The sequence below is a fragment of the Heloderma suspectum genome, chromosome 2, assembly GCF_057233095.1.
Source record: "Heloderma suspectum isolate Gila_16-S chromosome 2, 16-S_ref, whole genome shotgun sequence".
In the NCBI taxonomy this organism is placed as follows: Eukaryota; Metazoa; Chordata; class Lepidosauria; order Squamata; family Helodermatidae; genus Heloderma; species Heloderma suspectum.
Genome location: NC_139459.1, coordinates 273,619,772 through 273,637,481, shown reverse-complemented (window position 1 = coordinate 273,637,481; position 17,710 = coordinate 273,619,772). Strand labels below are relative to the sequence as shown.

The window sequence follows — 17,710 nt, the reverse complement described above, 5'->3', positions numbered from 1 at the left end:
TTCTGGATTCAGCCCTGAGCCTGGATGCCCAGGTTTCAGCGGTGGCCAGGAGTGCATTTGCACAGTTAAAGCTAGTGCACCAGCTGCACCCGTTCCTTGAGATGTCTGACTTGGCCACAGTAACGCATGCCTTAGTTACATCCCGTTTGGATTACTGTAACGCACTCTACGTGGGGCTGCCTCAGAAGAGTGTTTGGAAATTTCAGCTGGTTCAAAGAGCTGCTGCCAGACTGCTGACTGGGGCTGGTTACAGGGAGCATACAACTCCCCTGTTAAAACAGCTTCACTGGCTCCCAGTCTGTTTCCAGGCACAATTCAGAGTGCTGGTCATGTCCTATAAAGCTCTATACGGCTCAGATCCAGGTTATCTGAAAGACCGTATTCTCCCCTATGAGCCTACTCGTCCCCTGAGATCTTCAGGGGAAGCCGTTCTCGCCGTCCCACCACCATCACAGGCACACCTGGTGGGAATGCGGGAGAGGGCCTTCTCAGTGACTGCCCCAAGGCTCTGGAACGCCCTTCCCAGGGTGGCAAGAGTTGCACCCTCTTCGATATGCTTTCGTAGGCATGTAAACCCTTTTTTGTTCCAGCAGGCCTTCGGGGATAACTAGTCCGGACTTGTGAAAATATGACAGATGGATACTATTTTCTTGTTGTCTTTTAATGTTTTGATATTTTTACAATTTTAATATTGATGATGTAATTATATTTTTAACTTTTGTACACTTGTATTTATATTTCTATGTATAGGTTGTAATTGTATAAGTTTTAATGTTGCAAAGCCGTCTTGAGTCCCAGTATTGGAAAAAAGGCGGGATATAAATAAATATTATTATTATTATTATTATTATTTCAATAAGTAGTTCAAACTTTATCATCAGCAGATCCAACTGATACTTAATATTTGATATGGCTATGGAAGACTACACATAAATCTCATCTGGATGAGATTAAAACAGTAGGCACTCTCATACATTTAATGTTTTTCATGATGGCATGTTGAAAGAATTAAAAAATCATTAAGGTGCTAAAAGTTGGACTTCTTTCCACTGATTTTTTTTATGGTGGTGGTGGGGAGATCAACTGATTTTGAGAGGAGAGTTTAAACGTTAAACTAGATAGATCAAGTCATACTAAATCTACAACAGTGTAAGACTCCAGCTAGTTTTAAACCTTGCCTGAAGTTGTCATGATTTGTGGACATTTAATATACACTAGTTTATGGACCCTAATTCACATATCCATAAATTTTTATTCATTGGGAACAAAATATAAGAGTTAGGATCTTTCAGTTTTACATGGAAATTTGAGGAATATATCCTTCCCAGATGGATGCTAAATCTTTACATCCTAACCTTTACTTTCTAAAAACGGAGGGAAGGAAAATGGTTTCCCTTCTGTTTCTCCGCACCGTGATAAAATTGAACTTCAGATGGTTTTCCAACACAGTTTCGGAAACGTTAACTGTGTCTGTTCAGAGTTGTTTCATATGCATTGGTGCATATATCTTTTTTTCTAAAATAGAAATTATTTTTTACAAAATCAAATGCTGAAAGAGCCACATGAAATTTTGTAAAGAAGTTAAGAGCGAAGCTGAGATTTTTCCAGTCCAGCTCGAAATTAAAGATGTATCTGAATTCAATCTTCAAAATATAAGTAATATACCTGATAGGAGATACTACTAGCAGAGGAGATACTAGAACAGTAACTTTTGAAGGCCTTCCCATTATCATGGGGAAAAAAGTGCATGTAAACTTACCTGAAACAAACAATAAAGGAATATAAGAACTATTCTGAAACTCTATAAGCAAAGAAAACACAAGCCCCTTAGAATGGGAATGTATACATTCCAGCAGCAACGGAAGGGGTTAGGATTGGATCTTGGATTTTCATCCTGCTGTGTTCTAAGGGTGGGGGGTTAATGTGTATTGAAGTAGTCCTCCCCCTTTTTTCCGGACTCCATGGGTAAGCATGTCTTGTGCTTTTACTGTGCCCCCTAAGCATGAATCCACTTCATCATGCCAACTTGTGTCCTCCTGGGCCTTGACAAACTGTCACACTAGAGGGAGCAGCTGTGCTTGCATCAGTTCCTGACTGATACTAGCCACATTGTACACCTAAACTCTGTCACAGTAAAAGCTGCTTCAGTCAGGTCAGCCTCTCCTCTATGAAAGTACCAACTCAGGGCATGAAAAGGAAAAAGCTGTGTCCCAAAAATGGGTGCTGAAAGAGCGGCATGCTCCAGCTCTGGTTTTGCCTCTCCTTAATATGTAGATCTACCAGGATTGATCCTAGATCCCAGGATTCTAATCTTTTCAGCAGCAGTGATCTGTTGGATGTTGGCCCACCCTTTTTGTGATAGTGACAAGGTTCATCTTTATATGTTTAAGAAATGGTTCACATAAATTCTCCTGAGGCTATGCAATGCAAACCCTATGCAAATATTCCCCCATTGGGCATAGGATTTGATGAAGATTGTGCCACAAAATCAAAATGGACTGAACAGTGGACAGGGCCTACATGCATTAGGCTCCACATGTGTCGGTCACTGTGGAAACGTCAGGTGTGGTGGGGCAGAGCCGAGGTGTGGGCTGCGAGGTGCGTCATTAAGATCCTGACCAAATCCCATGCACATTGAGAGAATGTCGGCATAGCGTATGAAGTCCCTTGCGGGAAGGGAGCTACTTGGATGTAAAAAGCTAAGCTAAAGCATTACTAAGTTCCTCTAGGCATGTAAAGAATTAAACTTGACACCTATGTAGTTAAATGTAGAAGCTAGAGCAAAAAAACAAAGGCTAAAAGTAAAAATTAAGTGGTCGAAATAAAAAAAAAATTCTGGGACTTAAGGGGCTTAATTCTGGTAGCGTGAGTTAGAACTGTTGGATCAACTATTAGGGCACAATCCTATGGCCACTAGTCAGCGGCTAGATGGCCATAGGATAGGCCAGTTCTCGGAGAACCGACCCCCCTCCCACGCCGTCTCTTAGGCAGTGCGGATCGGCTCCATGCTCGTAAGAGCAGCGTGTAGCAGCAAAAATGGGGCGTTCCTGGGGGCAGACCAGGGTGAGGAAGTTGGAAATGCCGATATGACACATCCTATGTTGTCCCGTAAGGAGGTGATCCGCTCCTAACCGCTGCTCCCACTTTGCACTGGTGTATTGGTGCCAGAGCATAATCAAGTCACCTGTAGTGTTAGAGGGGCCTAGAGATCCATAATGCTTGCTTAAGTTCATTATTGGTACAATTCCCTTGCTAGTGAGCCTCTGAGCATGTGGAGATGAGTCAAAGGGCCGATATCGTGGCCTAGCACATTCCATACTAATGCATGAGAGTGTTACCAAGCACTCTGCCTGGGAAGCGAAGTTTGTTTACAGGTGGCTGTGCTGAAAACCAAGTGCTGTTAGTCTGTGCTAGGAATGAACGCTAGGGGGCGCTTGCTGCTGTTATGCTGCCTCATTGCTAACATGTATGGTATAAAACCCATTGTACCCCATGGCTCTGTGTTCTGAGAAGCTATCTGATCCAACCATTGGGTACACCTGTGTGCTGCAGTTACTCACTAAAGTACTCCTTGTAAGTAAACCTGGGTCTGATTTATCACTATCTTGGCACCTCTAAATTAAGAGGTTGAAGCCCACGGCCAGGGAAACACAACTGGATAGGTGGTCGACCCTGGGCTCAGAGGCGACCGTCGATCCAGATAGGATTGCTCCCTCCAATGTTAAATCTAAATGTTGCACCCTGTTTCAGAGCCTAAAACATAATGGCACTTAGAGGTTAATTGAATTTGGGATTAAAAGGGTTAACCAAGTTTGGTTCTAAGATAGCTTTAAGTTTGGAAATGATTCCAAGTTCCATTTCCAGAAATAAGACAATGTCCCAAGTTCAAAAAATATTCTAAGACCTAACTTCAGAAAGTAGAGAGTTACAATGATTTGCAAGTTCTAAAGTCTAAGAGTCTAAAGAAGTCCATAGTTACCCAAATCCTTGGGTCTGGTGGTCCAGTGAAGATCAGAGGCGAAGCAGTGAGAGAGCAAAGTGAAGAAGTAAAAATGAGCCACAAGACAGCCATCTTCCAATCAAAAATGGGGTGCATGGTGTCTGTCTGCCCCAACAATCTCACATTTTATGCTCATCTGTTTTATCTCTGGTATTATTACTAACAGGTTAACCTGGGACTTCCTAAAATGTTGCTAAAGGGCTACAATCTGGGAATGCTATCTTGATTGAAGTGTTTCTCCCCAGTATGTCTTCCTTGAACTTTCAGTCATCTTCAGTCACATACGCCTTTGCGCCTCTTCCCATTGTTCGTGCTTATCGTTATGACTCCCTAAACCAGCAGGTGTCGAGTAAACACATTCTTCGGCATCCCATCTCGGTGCAGGTGCACAACATGAGCTGCTTAGTAAAGTCCCCCCCCCCCCAACTTGGTATCTGAGCATGCATCTGTTCTTCCATCCCTTCGCTCCTATCAACAGCTCTGCAAACACAGCTCACCATGACCTTGCTATCGCTCTGAAAAAACAGTTTGCAAAAGGCAGCTGCATTATTTTTCTCTTTCAATATCAATCCTTTAAAGTCTTAAGAGGTAATATTTTATAACTATTAATTAGCAAAACCACGATTGCAGAGTCTTCATGACCATGAGTCAGGGATCTGGAATAGAAGTCTGGGGTCTTTTAAATATGAGTGGGGTTTTTAGAGGGTCTTCTTGTAGGTCTCCCCAGACCCCATATTTATTTCTATACCAACCAATGGCCAAAGCTCTCTGGCCCATTCAGACCATTCAATCATTCCATATCAAACTAGCCATCTGCGGTTTGAAGTAGCCTCCTCAGTCTTTTGTTAGCATAATTATTTAACCGTTTTCAGTGCCAGATTAACAAGCACCAGGTCCGAGACTGTTTTATTTACCTGAGCTTTTAATAAAACCAGGGGTTTTCAGGCTGCCTATAGTTTTTCACTTTCTTCTCTTGCTGTTCTGTTTTTATGTTTTTTGGGGGGTATATTTTTGATGGTTTGGTGTTGATGATGATGATTATCATCATCATCATGGTTATTATTATTTGTTTTAATACTACTTTGTTAGCTGCCTTGGAAATGCTTTCTGAAGTTAGAGGCGGGATATGAGTGAATCAAGAAAGTCATTATCTGGAAATCCAGCAATGCATATTCCTTCGCATGGGAGCAGTGCACCCAAACAGGGGCTGCTACATCATTTCAGTGGGGCTTGAGTTTCTGCATAAGCCTCTTAAAACAAAGGGAGATTGCTCTACAGCGTTGCTTTGTGGATTTACTCCATTTATACTTGGTTGGTGCTGTTAGGCCCTCTTATTACTTTGCATCTGTAATCTCTGTTGGAATAGAAAGTGAAGTGCTGGGTATTTATGTTCACTGATCTTAATGAATTAAACGACCTTTGCTGGCAAGTAGATAATATACAGAGATGCAGTGGGAGGCATAACTAAGTAATAATAATAGTAATAGGCCATTGTTAGTGGAAAACAAAGCTACCCCACAGAGTGTACTACAGTTTGTGTTACTTCCATGCTGACAACAAGACAGCCTTTTTTAAATCAGGTGGTTTAGTGATCTTTTGCATTATTGAAACACAGACTTTCTACAGCTAATTCTACAGTTTGAGTATACAGTGTGTTCTTGTTATTCAACAATGGCTGCATTTGCACATAATGAAAAGCCAGGATTTCTCGCTTATTTTGGCTTACTGAGAATGAGTGGCATGCTGGGGCAAACACCTCATTCACTGCAGCTTTGCTTCCCCCATCACACAACTGGATAAAACTAACCAGGAAGCAATAACTGATTGTGATGTCCAAACCCAGAATGCTCTTTCATTGCTCCCAAACAGTGAACCCTGGTTTTTCTTTTAGAAGGCAGTGCTCACAAGATCATTTTTAACACTGACTAGTCACCTCTTCAATCTGTTTAGTTTCCCTTTATGCCTATGTCTATGCAATAGTGTTTTTGTTTTTGATTTTTGCAGTGATAGCGATGAGGAAAAGAAATCGAGAAGAGGTAAATCACCCAAAGGTGAATTCAAAGATGAAGAGGAGACAGTGACCACAAAACACATCCATATTACACAAGCCACAGAGACGACCACCACCAGGCACAAACGCACAGCAAATCCTTCCAAAACCATTGACCTGGGAGCAGCTGCCCATTACACAGGGGACAAAGGAAGTCCAGACCAGAATACTGCAGCTTACACTCCACAGTCTACAGGAAAGGTAGGAGGGCAACGAGAAGGCTCAACTATATGTTTGAATGTTCATTCTTTCCAATTTAAGCTGTTTTGATTAACAATAGTAAATCTGAAGTTTCCATGTGTGTCATGGGAGTAATTTACTGACAGCAGTGAGGAATGCATTTGTTTTAAACAGTCCGTTGTTTTCTTAAGTCAAGATTATAAGACCCACAGATTCTTTTAAGGGTAGAGGGTTCTACCCTTAAAAGTGGCCTAAAAACCATCTTAAATAAATTAAGGTTGCTGAAAATTGTGTGCGTGATTCACAGATGTCGAGATATGCTACCCTCATCTTCAGCTCCTTCCAACTGGAAGAAAGAAGCATAATCAGCAGTCACACAAGGCTATAAAATAAGGTCCACTCAGCAGTAATCGGCCTTTTGGAAGGCTTATGCATCCTCTCCAAAAAGTTACAACCCTCATCAGAAAGATTGTTCCACAATGTCAGAGCCACTGTAGTAAAGGCCTTTCTCCTTGCCATGTATGTCCTCACCTTGCATGGTGTGGATACAAGAAACAGGTTTGCTGCAAAGAACAGCTAAGTTGATAATGGGGTTTGGTGGTCTCCAAGGTGTCTGGGACCCGGTCTGTGGTGGGCTTCAAATTTAAGACTTGAGCCCTGAAGCTAGCTATTAACCAGTGAAAATTGCAACAGATTAAATATGCTCTGCCTTTCAACAACTACTAACAGGCAGAGCCATTTTGTACTAGTTGGAGCTTCTGAGTTGACTTCAGGGGCAGCCCAATAGAACAGATTACAGTAGTCAGTTCTGCAAGTTACAAAAGCATGATTGGCATGGCAAGATTGCTCTTCTCCAGACACAGGTGTAGCAGATATAGCTGATAAAACTACTCCTGGCACCATTCAGACTGTCCAAGAGTAAAGCCTGGCTCTGGAGCACCCTTTGGCTCCCTATCTGAGCAGACTATCATAGGAAGAACCACACCCACTAGAATTCAGTGACTAGTCCAGTATAGGCGTCATCATTTTTGCTCACCATGGTGAGTGTGCTGCTGCCCTCTGGCAGCTTTGCAGAAAAGCAGCTTGGCTGTGCAGGGCCAAACCAGCAAGCCCCTCACCATTGTCTCCTTCTCTAAAACAAGAGGGGAGGGCTTCCTTGGCTGCTGCTGGGCAGAGAGAACGTGATTGCTTCTGGCCAGAAGCATCCAGTCCACCAAGGCAGCGGCTGGAACCTGGCATTGGACTCCTATACCAGTATTATCTCCAACTTGTATTGCATTGCAATTCAAATTCAGCTTTCAGCCTCCAACTTTTAGCTGAAAGATTTTACAGGAGACAAGTTGGAGGAAGGGGGTGAAAGTATCCACAAACCCCGAAAGAGTACACTTCACTTCTGAAGATTAGGGGTATCTAAAATTGTGGTTTGATGGAATCTGTCAGGCTCAAAATTTCAGGGAGATTGAAGGCAAGAAAATAACAGATAGACACTAAGAAACACACCAAAAAACCTCCCATGTTCTCCTTAGGGGAGCTAGAATACTTGAGATTTTATCTATACTACATAGGTAAGTACACTGAGACGCTGTTGTGAAAACATGTTTTATTTCTGCAGTCCCGTCCCCCCCCTCCATAGCCAGGAGAAAAGAGGATGTGTATTACTTTTCTGGCACTGACAGATATAAGCTGTGGTAAAGGGCATACCATTTATGAAGTGAGCCAGCAGACAATGAGGAAAGACTCTTTCCTGCTATAAGTATTTAACCATTTGAGTTAGCCCAACTAAAATTAGCCCAGTTCTAAAAACAGCCACTGAGACTTCATGTTCTGGAAGTTAAACTGAGTAAGTCTACAGTCAGATGGCACTAATTTTAATTATGTCCTACATTAAAAGAAGGCTTATTTGGACCTGTTCGGCGACCTGAAAGCTACCATAACTTAAGAGGCAACCATATGGTAGCACTTCGATCACCACCAGGCAGATCATTTCCATCTGAATTGTCTGCAATTAAATGTAGGCATCTAATGTACTTTAAAATATCTCTCTATACAATCATTTAATTTAAAGATGACCTATTAAAGAAAGAACTCAAACACAGAACTGACAGTTACCCTAAAAGATCTGAGTTCTAGTAATGAAAGTTCTACTTAATTTTTGTTAGTTGCTATTTTGATTTTTTGTTGGAAGCATCCATGAGGGCACAAACGGTTTAAATACATAAGTGTGCAAGCCATCAGCACTGGAATCCCAGAAAAACCCTATACAAAAATTATCTAAGGGCATCTCCAGACTACTTCCACGTCCGCTGTGCTTGCTCATGCCAGTAGTAGAACTTTGAATAATTTAGCTAAATATGTTTCAGGTTCTGTCTGTCTGTCTGTCTGTCTCTCTCTCTCTCTCTCTCTCTCTCTCTCTGTGTCTCTCTCTGTCTCTCTCTCACACACACACACCCCCCATAGTGCTTCACAATCCATGCTGTATGCAGGAGTCTGTGATAGAGTCTGAGCCAGAAATCTGGTCCAAAAAAGAACAGGGGTTGATTTGCAGAAGGATTGATGCCCATTAGGCTGTAGGCCAAGTTCATGAAGGCATATTAGTGCAAAGATTTCTTAAGATGCCCTGTTCGAAAAACACATTACCCACTCTGATTTCTTACAATTAACTCTAGTATTTAATATTTTTTGAAAAAATTAATTCAGGGTCTGCCAGACATGACCAATTTATTTGTGGTGCCATGCAAACAAGAACTTAGCCATGTGGCCTTGTGCACATCCAGTGTCTTGTTTTAAACCAGATCACCATATCTGTTCATATGCCTCAGATCTGTAGTCTGGGCAGGTAAGCATTGCATATGTAGTCCCTGAGGGCCCAGGGTAAAAGAGATGTTAGGTGTGTGCAGTGTCACATGGGTATGTTCTGTCTCTCCGAAAGTCACATTCAAATTGGGGACCCAGTGTCAGATTCTGTTGCAAAGCTGGGAGTGTACACTTTGCTAAATGGATGGCACAAATCATGTTCTCCAGTGCCTTGAGATTCAGTGGTACATTAAGGGTGCAATCCTAGGCATGTTTACTTGGAAATAAATTGCACACTCTTCAATGCAACTTACTTTCAGGCAAGTGTGTATAGGATTGCAATCTTAAGCCTGATGATGCACTTTTCTCTTCCTCTTGTTATCCTGGATATTTGTGTGTGTGTGTGTGTGGATCCAGTCATCTTCCCCATCCATCCAAGAGTGGAAGTCTGCAACAAGTGTACTGGAAGTTCCCTTAAAAGTAAATTAAAGTGAGCCATTTGTCAACTTAATAATGTTGTAATGTGCAAGTTTCCTAGAAACCCCTCAGGTATGTAGAGAGTTTATCATAGATGCACTTGATTTTGTGCCAAGGTTCATAGAATATTAAAAACAACATTATGCTCCAGGAAAAGCAACTTCCCAACCATTGTCATCCTTTGTGACTATATACAGAAACCTAGGATTTAGTCAGACATGGTGTCCTTTATTACCATAGCTTTATGAAGTGAATTTTGTAGCAATGTACGAAACTCTTACCTGGCTCTGTGCCGGGCAATCCGCGGTGCGGGGGAGGCGCTCCATCCCTCCCCTTGGAATCCTCCCCTGCCAGCTCTGCGGAGCCACCGGCCGGGGCCACCCGCAGCCAGACATCCAGCTGCTGGGCTGCACAGGGACACAAATGGCAGCCGCCGTAGCCGCCGCCATTTGCATCCGTGTCTTTAGCCGTGATAGGCTACATAAAAATATACGTTGCCTATCACGGCTAAAAACACGGACGCAAATGGCGGCAGCTACGGCGGCCGCCATTTGCGTTCCTTCCTATTGCCATGATAAGCTACATATATATTTACGTAGCCTATCACGGCAAAAGACGGGCATAATTGGCGGCCGCTATGCCATTTGTGTTCCTGCCCTGAGCCTTGATAGGCTATGTAGATAGTTGTGTCCCTGCCCTGAGCCGTGACAGGCTATGTAGATAGCCAGGGTTACAAATGGCAGCCGGCGTAGCAGCCGCCATTTGCAGCCGCAGCCCGGCAGCGGCTGGAACCACTGGAGCTGCCGCCGGAGCCGGAGCCAGGTAGGCTCCGTTTCACGGGGCTTTCGTGGGGTGGTGGGGTGGGTTGCTCCATTCCGCCACGGATTCCGGGAGGCCGAATTCACTGGAATTCGGCCTCCCTGGGACCCGTGGCGGAATTCTCTAACATCCCTAGAATTTTGTGATTTAATAAATGGATGACGTCAGTAAATACATTGTCTTCCCTGTGGCAAGAGAGAAAATCATTACCTCAAATTCTTGATAGAAAAGATGGCTTAAATCTGCACATCTAGTATTCTGGGATCTAGCTTTTTGTGTGTTTTTGAAGGTGCAATCCTATGCATATTTAGATAGAAAAAAGTCCTACAATTCCCATCATGCCCCAGCCAGCATGGTTGGCTGGAGGGAGGCTGGAATTATAGGACTTTTTTCTGCCTAAACATGCATGGGATTTCGCCCTAATTTTATCAAAGGAGCAGAATCTAAACTATACCGTCTTTGGTATAAGAACCACTTCATTCGATTAAACCCAGTACTATAGATGGACCCACTTGGGCTGGGATACAGTTCTAACCGTATTTCTTTGGGGATAAGTCCTGCTAGAATTAAACAGGTGACTTCCAATTAAATGTGTTCATGTTTGGGATGCTGAGTTCAAATCTAAGTTGGCTATGGATTTTCTGGATGCCCTTGAGCTTCACAGTATTTAACATCAGCCCTACATTTTAATTGGAATAATCCCACAGGAATGGCAATAATAAACTGAAGATGAAAACATTTATAAAGCACCTAAAAACCTATATAATTTTTAAATAGTATATCTAACTCATAAACTTTAAGCCTGCTTATAATATCAATTTTCAGGTATGTTGGTAAATCTGTAATGGTGGCATATATGTTAAATAACCAATTACATTTCATTTCAGTGTTTCTGGTATCTTTAATAGTTCTATATTTCTCCTTTTTTTTTGGTTTTTTATCTTTTCATTTCTGCATGTCTGCAAACACCTTGGGTTGTATCCAATTTGGCACTAGCGCGAACGTCAGTTACATTGCACTGAGGTAAGCGAACTGTAACGCAGTGCCAAGAGCATTTGCAGGCATGACATGTTTTCCTGGGAAACTGGAAACACTAACCAGCAAACGCCATTGGCTTTATGCTAGAGGTTGCTTGTGCTAGTGTAGCCTACTTAACGTTCGCGCAAGTGTCACATTGCCTCCTGCCCCTTGTCTGATGGGAAGCAACAGCTTTATTAGGATCCCCGTTATAACACTGCACAGTAATCTCTTCCATTACATTCTCCTGTTTTCTAATGCTCTTTATATCAATTCATGTTGAATGCAGGCTGTGTCCTTGTTGGATAAAGTCTGTCTTACATGTTCATGGGCATTTATTGTACCAACTCTTATTCAGGTTTTCCAAATTGCTTTGTCATAAACTGTCCCCACTGAAATGTCTTCACAAAACTTTGAGTTAGGACTGTGAGTCGCTTCACGCAGATTCATAACCATATTTCTTAAAACTGTTCAACTGTGCTTTGTCCTTAGGTTCCTGGCAGCAAATCATCCAGTGACCTGGTTGATCTTTTGTTCGATGGTGCTGATCAGTCAGTCCCAACAGGTAAACTGCATTACTGTTTTTTGTTTGAGCAATTGCTGTAGGTACAACCTAGTACTTTTTAGTACTGGAAGAATCAAGGCATGTGTGTTAAGAAGCTAAGGGAGATGGCGTGAGTCACTTAAATGTAGAGCTGTGCATATATTCACAGAACCGCATGAAAATGTCAATATTATATAGATTAATAATAACAGTAACACCTTGGAAAGATTCGCAGCTAAGGGAGCAATCCTGTGGCCACTAGACACTGTCTAGAGGGCCATAGGATATGCTCATTTCTGGGAACCAACCTCGGAGCCCACACTCCAAGGTCAGTTCCTGGAAAACTGACCTCTCTCCCCCCCCCCATCCTCGGAAGAGGAGCGTGGAGCGACTGAAAAGGGGCATTCCAGGGGGTGTTCCCGGGCGGGGAGAGCGGAGCTGTGTATACGACACATCCAATGTGTTGTACGGCAGCTTCCTCCCCCGGTCGCCCCACCCCCCGCCACTAGATAGCTGGAAACAGCTGTCTAGCAAAAACTAGCAAGGCAGGAGAGGTGTGGAGGGAACGATCCCCCCTGGGCCTCTCCTGCTTTGCTTTGGATAGGCGGTTGCCTCCAAGTTCAGAGGCGGCCACCTATCTTGATAGGATTGCGCCTTAAGTCAGTCTGTCAGGAGCTGCAGTGGCTGGAATGCAGTGTCACTCATAATTAATTCTAAAAGCATGTAAACCAGTCAGGCTTCAGCACTTCTCATATTACACATATTGAGAGAGAAAGAGGTAGTGGTGAAAGTGGGTGACTTCCATTTACAAGTCACATCTAATGTATACAGCAAAAGTGCTCTCTCTGCTTTTTATTGTCGTTGTCCAGTGACTCCTCGGCAACCTCAGCCCAGAGGCAGAAATATTATGTGTCTTGTTTACTTTAAAACTGATAATCAGTTCATTTACTACATTGTAGGCTACTAACCGAAATGGCAGCCACAACAGAATCAAGATTGATTTCCATACTGGAGTGTAGATCTGATCAGTTTAAAAAGTATAAAGAGCCTTATCATGACAGCATAAGGATTATCTGTAGCTAGCATGAAATATTAAAAGGGTTCTACTTATATCTTCACTGTTCCACTGGTATGATTGTAGAGTCATCAGCCAGGTACTCAGTGTCTGGGCCTCGATAGTTGTGTTGTGTAATCAACATCACCTTTGAACAAATAAAGTGATTAAGAGCTGATATGACTGAAACAGAAACCATGCCTTCTCTCGAAGGAAGCTTCCCTGCCATCTTCTCCCCGCTACTTCCCCCTGTGCCCAAACCCTGCTCCTGAGGGTCAGATGATGCTCTGGAACAGTGTGTGATAGTGGGAGGAGAGACCAGCTGAAATGGGGGAGAAGCGCCTTGTACAGACATATCCCCTGACCGAAAGAAGACTTTTTCAGGGGGCCGCAGAGGGCCTTGCACAGGCATCCTGGTGCAACTGCTTCTCTGGATGCAGCCCAGTGTATACGATGAGATAAATTTGAAATTTGTTCTTTGTGTTCCTAGAATGAAACCCGAGCAATAATTCAAAACATTTGCAACATGTGGTCTCAAAAATAAATAATTTATTTAGTTTTTGTACAGTAAATATTTTTGTCCTGCTAACTGCTTAGTGATAAGGCATCATCCTTAAGGGTGCAATAACATGAAATTCTCATAGATAGGAGCACATTCACCATTAGGCTAGCCCCTGCTTGCAACAGGAGGGCAATTTCTAGGGAGCAATTTGGGAGGAAAAAAATAGAATTGAGGCCTTGGCTTTTAAACAGTAGGAGCAGTCACTGCTCCTTCTACCCCTTCCAGAAAGGTTTGGAGAGGCTGTGAATGAGGCAACTGCCTGTCCCTCACATCCACTCGCCATGGAAAGTGGTTGGACTCACCTGTCCTCCCCACTTGAAGGCAGCAGCCAAAAGAACAAGTGCTTCAAGCTAGCTGGGCAGACTGATGGAGGATTTTTCTTTTTTGCCCTGCCATCTTTAGAGAATTGAGCTGCTGCCTATAGCCTGCCCATTGACCCAGTCACCAGAAGAAAAAAACACAATGAGGTGATGTGTGACAGGCTCCCAATTGCCCTCCCCTCCTATTTTGGAGAGGTCTTGCCACTGTTAGCCACAACCATTCTAAAGTCTAGACCAGAGCCAAACCTCAATCCTGCTCACGCAGTGGCTTGGCTTCATTGCCCTGCACCCCTCTTAGCTAGTGCAGTGCTGCACCTGAGTACCATACCTCCCACTCTTGCTGGGATGTGATTCTCATCTTCCAGGTGCCTCTAGTTTTGTAGTCATGGCAACTGCTAGTAATGCCAGAGCTGCTTCACCTGGGTCCACTCTGTCATCCTTAGCCACAGATATTCCATCTGGGTGCTCGGAGATTGAAAGGTAAACCGTCTTAGCCATCATATGCTATCTCAGAGTGATCTCTGCTCTCCTGCCCTTGTGCAAGTCTTCCACTCTTTTGTTTCCAGTGATGATTGTAAGGCCTTCATGATTTAGCACGGATGGTGCTCTTAGGGCCATCATCAACACCATTTGGCTTTTCCTTTAAGATGATTTGGACTCTGGTCTGCGACCCAATAAAAGTCATGTTTCAGAGGTTTCTAGCATCATCAGAGGCATGGGGACCACATATTTTATTTCTGCCTTGGGAGGGCTTCTGCCCTGAAAGGCGACCAAGAAATCTTTTAAATAAATAAATAAGTAGCCTCCTCTCAAACCTGGACAAGAAGTTTTTGTGGGCGTCTATGTTGATCTCACCTCTCGTAGTTCATTGAGTACCAACATGGTTTTGCAAGAACTTTCCCACTGTTCAGGTTCCTTAACACAGTATCCGTGAAGGCTCTGATCCTTAAGAACCTATTCATGTTGGCTGTAGCATTCACCCACAAGATGCCTGGGTAAGAAAAGCTTTCTAAGGAGTGAGAATCCTGTATTTTTCAGAACAGTGAGGCCATCCTCCAGGAGATCGGTTTTTTATTCCAAAAATTATTTTGGCCTCCTAGAGGGCTTTGGAGCTGCTACTACCCACACTCATCCTCTCCTAGGATGTAGAGTAACATACTAGAAATGTGCTGTGGCTCAAAGTCATACATAGAATGTGCTAAGGCCCTGCACCTCTTTGATACTTTAGGTCTTCTTCTTTAGGGAAAAAAGTTTACACAGTGATCCTGTCCTGCCAGGTGAGAGAATGTGAATGATCCGTTTTATAGTTAGGATTGATTTGGACAACCTAGTCCTGATACGTGTTTTTTTGTGGACAAACGTCTCTTCTATCCTGAACATGTCTAATCCTGCTTTCTTAAAAATGTGTGTGCATTAATGCAGGGCAGGTGTTGAGATCTTTGTGTTCTTAATCTCATTCTGTTTAAAAACATACCGTTTCTGTTGGTTTCTTTTCTTTCTTTCCCACTGCTTTCATAATTCCCTCTAAAACCTGTTCGATGTTGGCAAATATTGTTTATTTTATGGTATATGGAATGTATTCTCATTCCAGTCATCTACAAACAGACCATCTATTCTCAAAAATGTTGGTATTCTCCTTTCTCTTCACATACCTGAAGGGAATGTGGTAACTTAAACAGATGGGGAATCCCAAGAGGCACACTCAGTGGGGCCTTTCCTACTAGCATCCCCTTGCGCCTTCCTGAAAAGTGGCTCTTGAAGGCCAAGGGGTCTCTGGGATAGGATTCGGTGTGGCCCTTCCCAAGCAGAAGCACTATCCAATTGTGTATGGAGCCCTCTGGGTCCCAGTCATAAACCACAGCCCACCATTTGATGGCCCTTCTTTTGCTGAAAGGGCAAGTGGGCTTTTCCTCTGTCAGCCTGGATGAAGAATTCAACTATTCTTTTGATTCTGTATTAGGACAAACCCTAATCTTGCAGGGTGTTTCTGCTGTCTTTCATCCAAGATGTGCCCCTGCCGAGAAATCTTTTCCAGGTGTGCAGTTTGACTAAGGTCCGTTCTGTGTTCCCTGCTATGGTAGAAATTATGTTTCCTCCATCTTTCCACATCAGCATTTAGGAGTTGTCCTAGAGATGAGAGACGTTACCAGCTGGCCACCACAAATAATGTCTTTGCTGCCCTGTGGAGGCAGATGGAAGGAGTTAATTTATAACGACAGCTCTCACTTGAGAGTCTTCAAGGCTAGCTGATGTTGTTGTGAAGATTAACACTGTCTTTCATAAGCAGGCCACTTATTCCTGACCAGTGGGCTACTTGCTGCACAGGGTATGGGTCCATAGCTTGTATCATGCACAAAACAGCAGAGAGGTAAAAGCACAGACATGTATCTTTTGGAAAGAGCATTGCAGGAAAACTCTATGCTTCTAAGAATCTGTGGAGATGTTTGCCAAGCATATCTAGAGAGCAGGAAGCATCCTCTCACACCCCCTAAGAAGGAAAGGGACACTTTGAACAGTGTACAAGATTAGGCAAACTACATCATTATTATGAAAGCTAGAAAGAGAAATTGGGTTCTGTTTTTTTTTTCCATTTTGAGCACTTAGAGTCATTGCTTAAATGGTAGGTGTACCAAAGGATAGGGCTTTTTATTCCAGTTAATGTTATTACTATAATTCAGGGGTCTCCAGCATGGCACCTGCAGATATCACTGTGCCTGCAAGGCTAGGCTGAGGTTCCCACCAGGCTATTTTGGCTCCCTGTATAAGCTTATGGAGTGATTCCTCATAGGCACCCCCCCAAGGTCCCTTGGGGAAATAAGGTCCTTGCTGAGTGGTGTACTTTGCCCCCCTCCAGCCAATTTTTGGCAGGGGGGCTTTTTTGTCCCCTATACAAGCCTATGGAGTAATTCCTCATAGGCCTGTATAGGGAGCAATCCTCCCTTACCGAAAAACAACTGGAGGGGGATGAAGTCCACCCCCCCGACCAAGGAAATTTGGGGCAACAGGGTTCTTTGTGAGGGTGGGCCTCACTCCCCCCCCCCGACAAATTTCAGCAGGGGGCTTTTTCTCACCCCATGCAACTGAATGGAGAAATTGCTCCATTCGGTTGCATAGGGATGGGAGAGAGAAAGAAATAGAGAAAGATGAGCCAGGGAGAGAGGCGGATAAGAGAGACGAGCCAGAGAAAGGGGAAGGGGAGGGAGGGAAAGAGGAGCCAAAGAAAGAGGAGAGACAGAGAGAAAGAGGAGCCAGAGAGGCAAGGGAAAAGAAAGAAGACTAGTCAGAGAGGGGGTGGGGGTATAGGAACTAGAAAGAGAGAGACGGAAGGAAGGAAAAGAGCCAGGGAGAAAGAAGGAAAGAAAAAAAGAATAGCTAGAGAGAAGAGGAACCAGAGAGTAGGTAGCACACTCGCAGGGTGCTCATTCATGCACACAAACTCAGATAAGGGGTACTCCTAACATTTTTGTGATTGGCCCCTCAGCCCCCAACAACAGTCAATTCGTAGTTGTTGAAACGGAGATTCCTGCTATATTTATTATGAACTATTTCAGCATCTTAGCTTGCTGTAAATAACAGATTAGGATTAAAGTAGATGTTGGAAGAGAACTGTTTAGGTCTCCCTTTGAAAGATGTTAAGCTAAATAATGAGTTTAAGAAATCCCATTGATATAAAAGAGCAGAAGTTCCAAGAATGAAGGCTATAAACCACATACCGCTATGTGCTCTGTTTGAAAAGTTACTTTTACTTCCCAGTTTGGTTTGAGGAGGCATCTAGTAATGGGCTAAGTCTCCCTATCACCCAGGAAAGGCAGGGATCATGTGACCAAGTCACATGGAGGTGAGAGGCTCATCAGCGATTTTCCAAGCCCGCCAGCTCTCTAATGATTCATGGTT

The 17,710-nt window shown here is 43.5% G+C and overlaps 1 protein-coding gene across 1 annotated transcript in view; it reads left to right on the top strand.

The window, feature by feature from the left end:
* The window catches only part of CLINT1 (clathrin interactor 1), an 88,475-nt gene that overhangs the window by 58,770 nt on the left and 11,995 nt on the right, over positions 1-17,710 (top strand). Inside the window, exons 7-8 of the mRNA XM_084839265.1 lie at positions 6,005-6,251; positions 11,829-11,901. Coding sequence (XP_084695391.1) covers positions 6,005-6,251; positions 11,829-11,901 — 320 coding nt within the window. The remainder of the gene's footprint in view (positions 1-6,004; positions 6,252-11,828; positions 11,902-17,710) is intronic.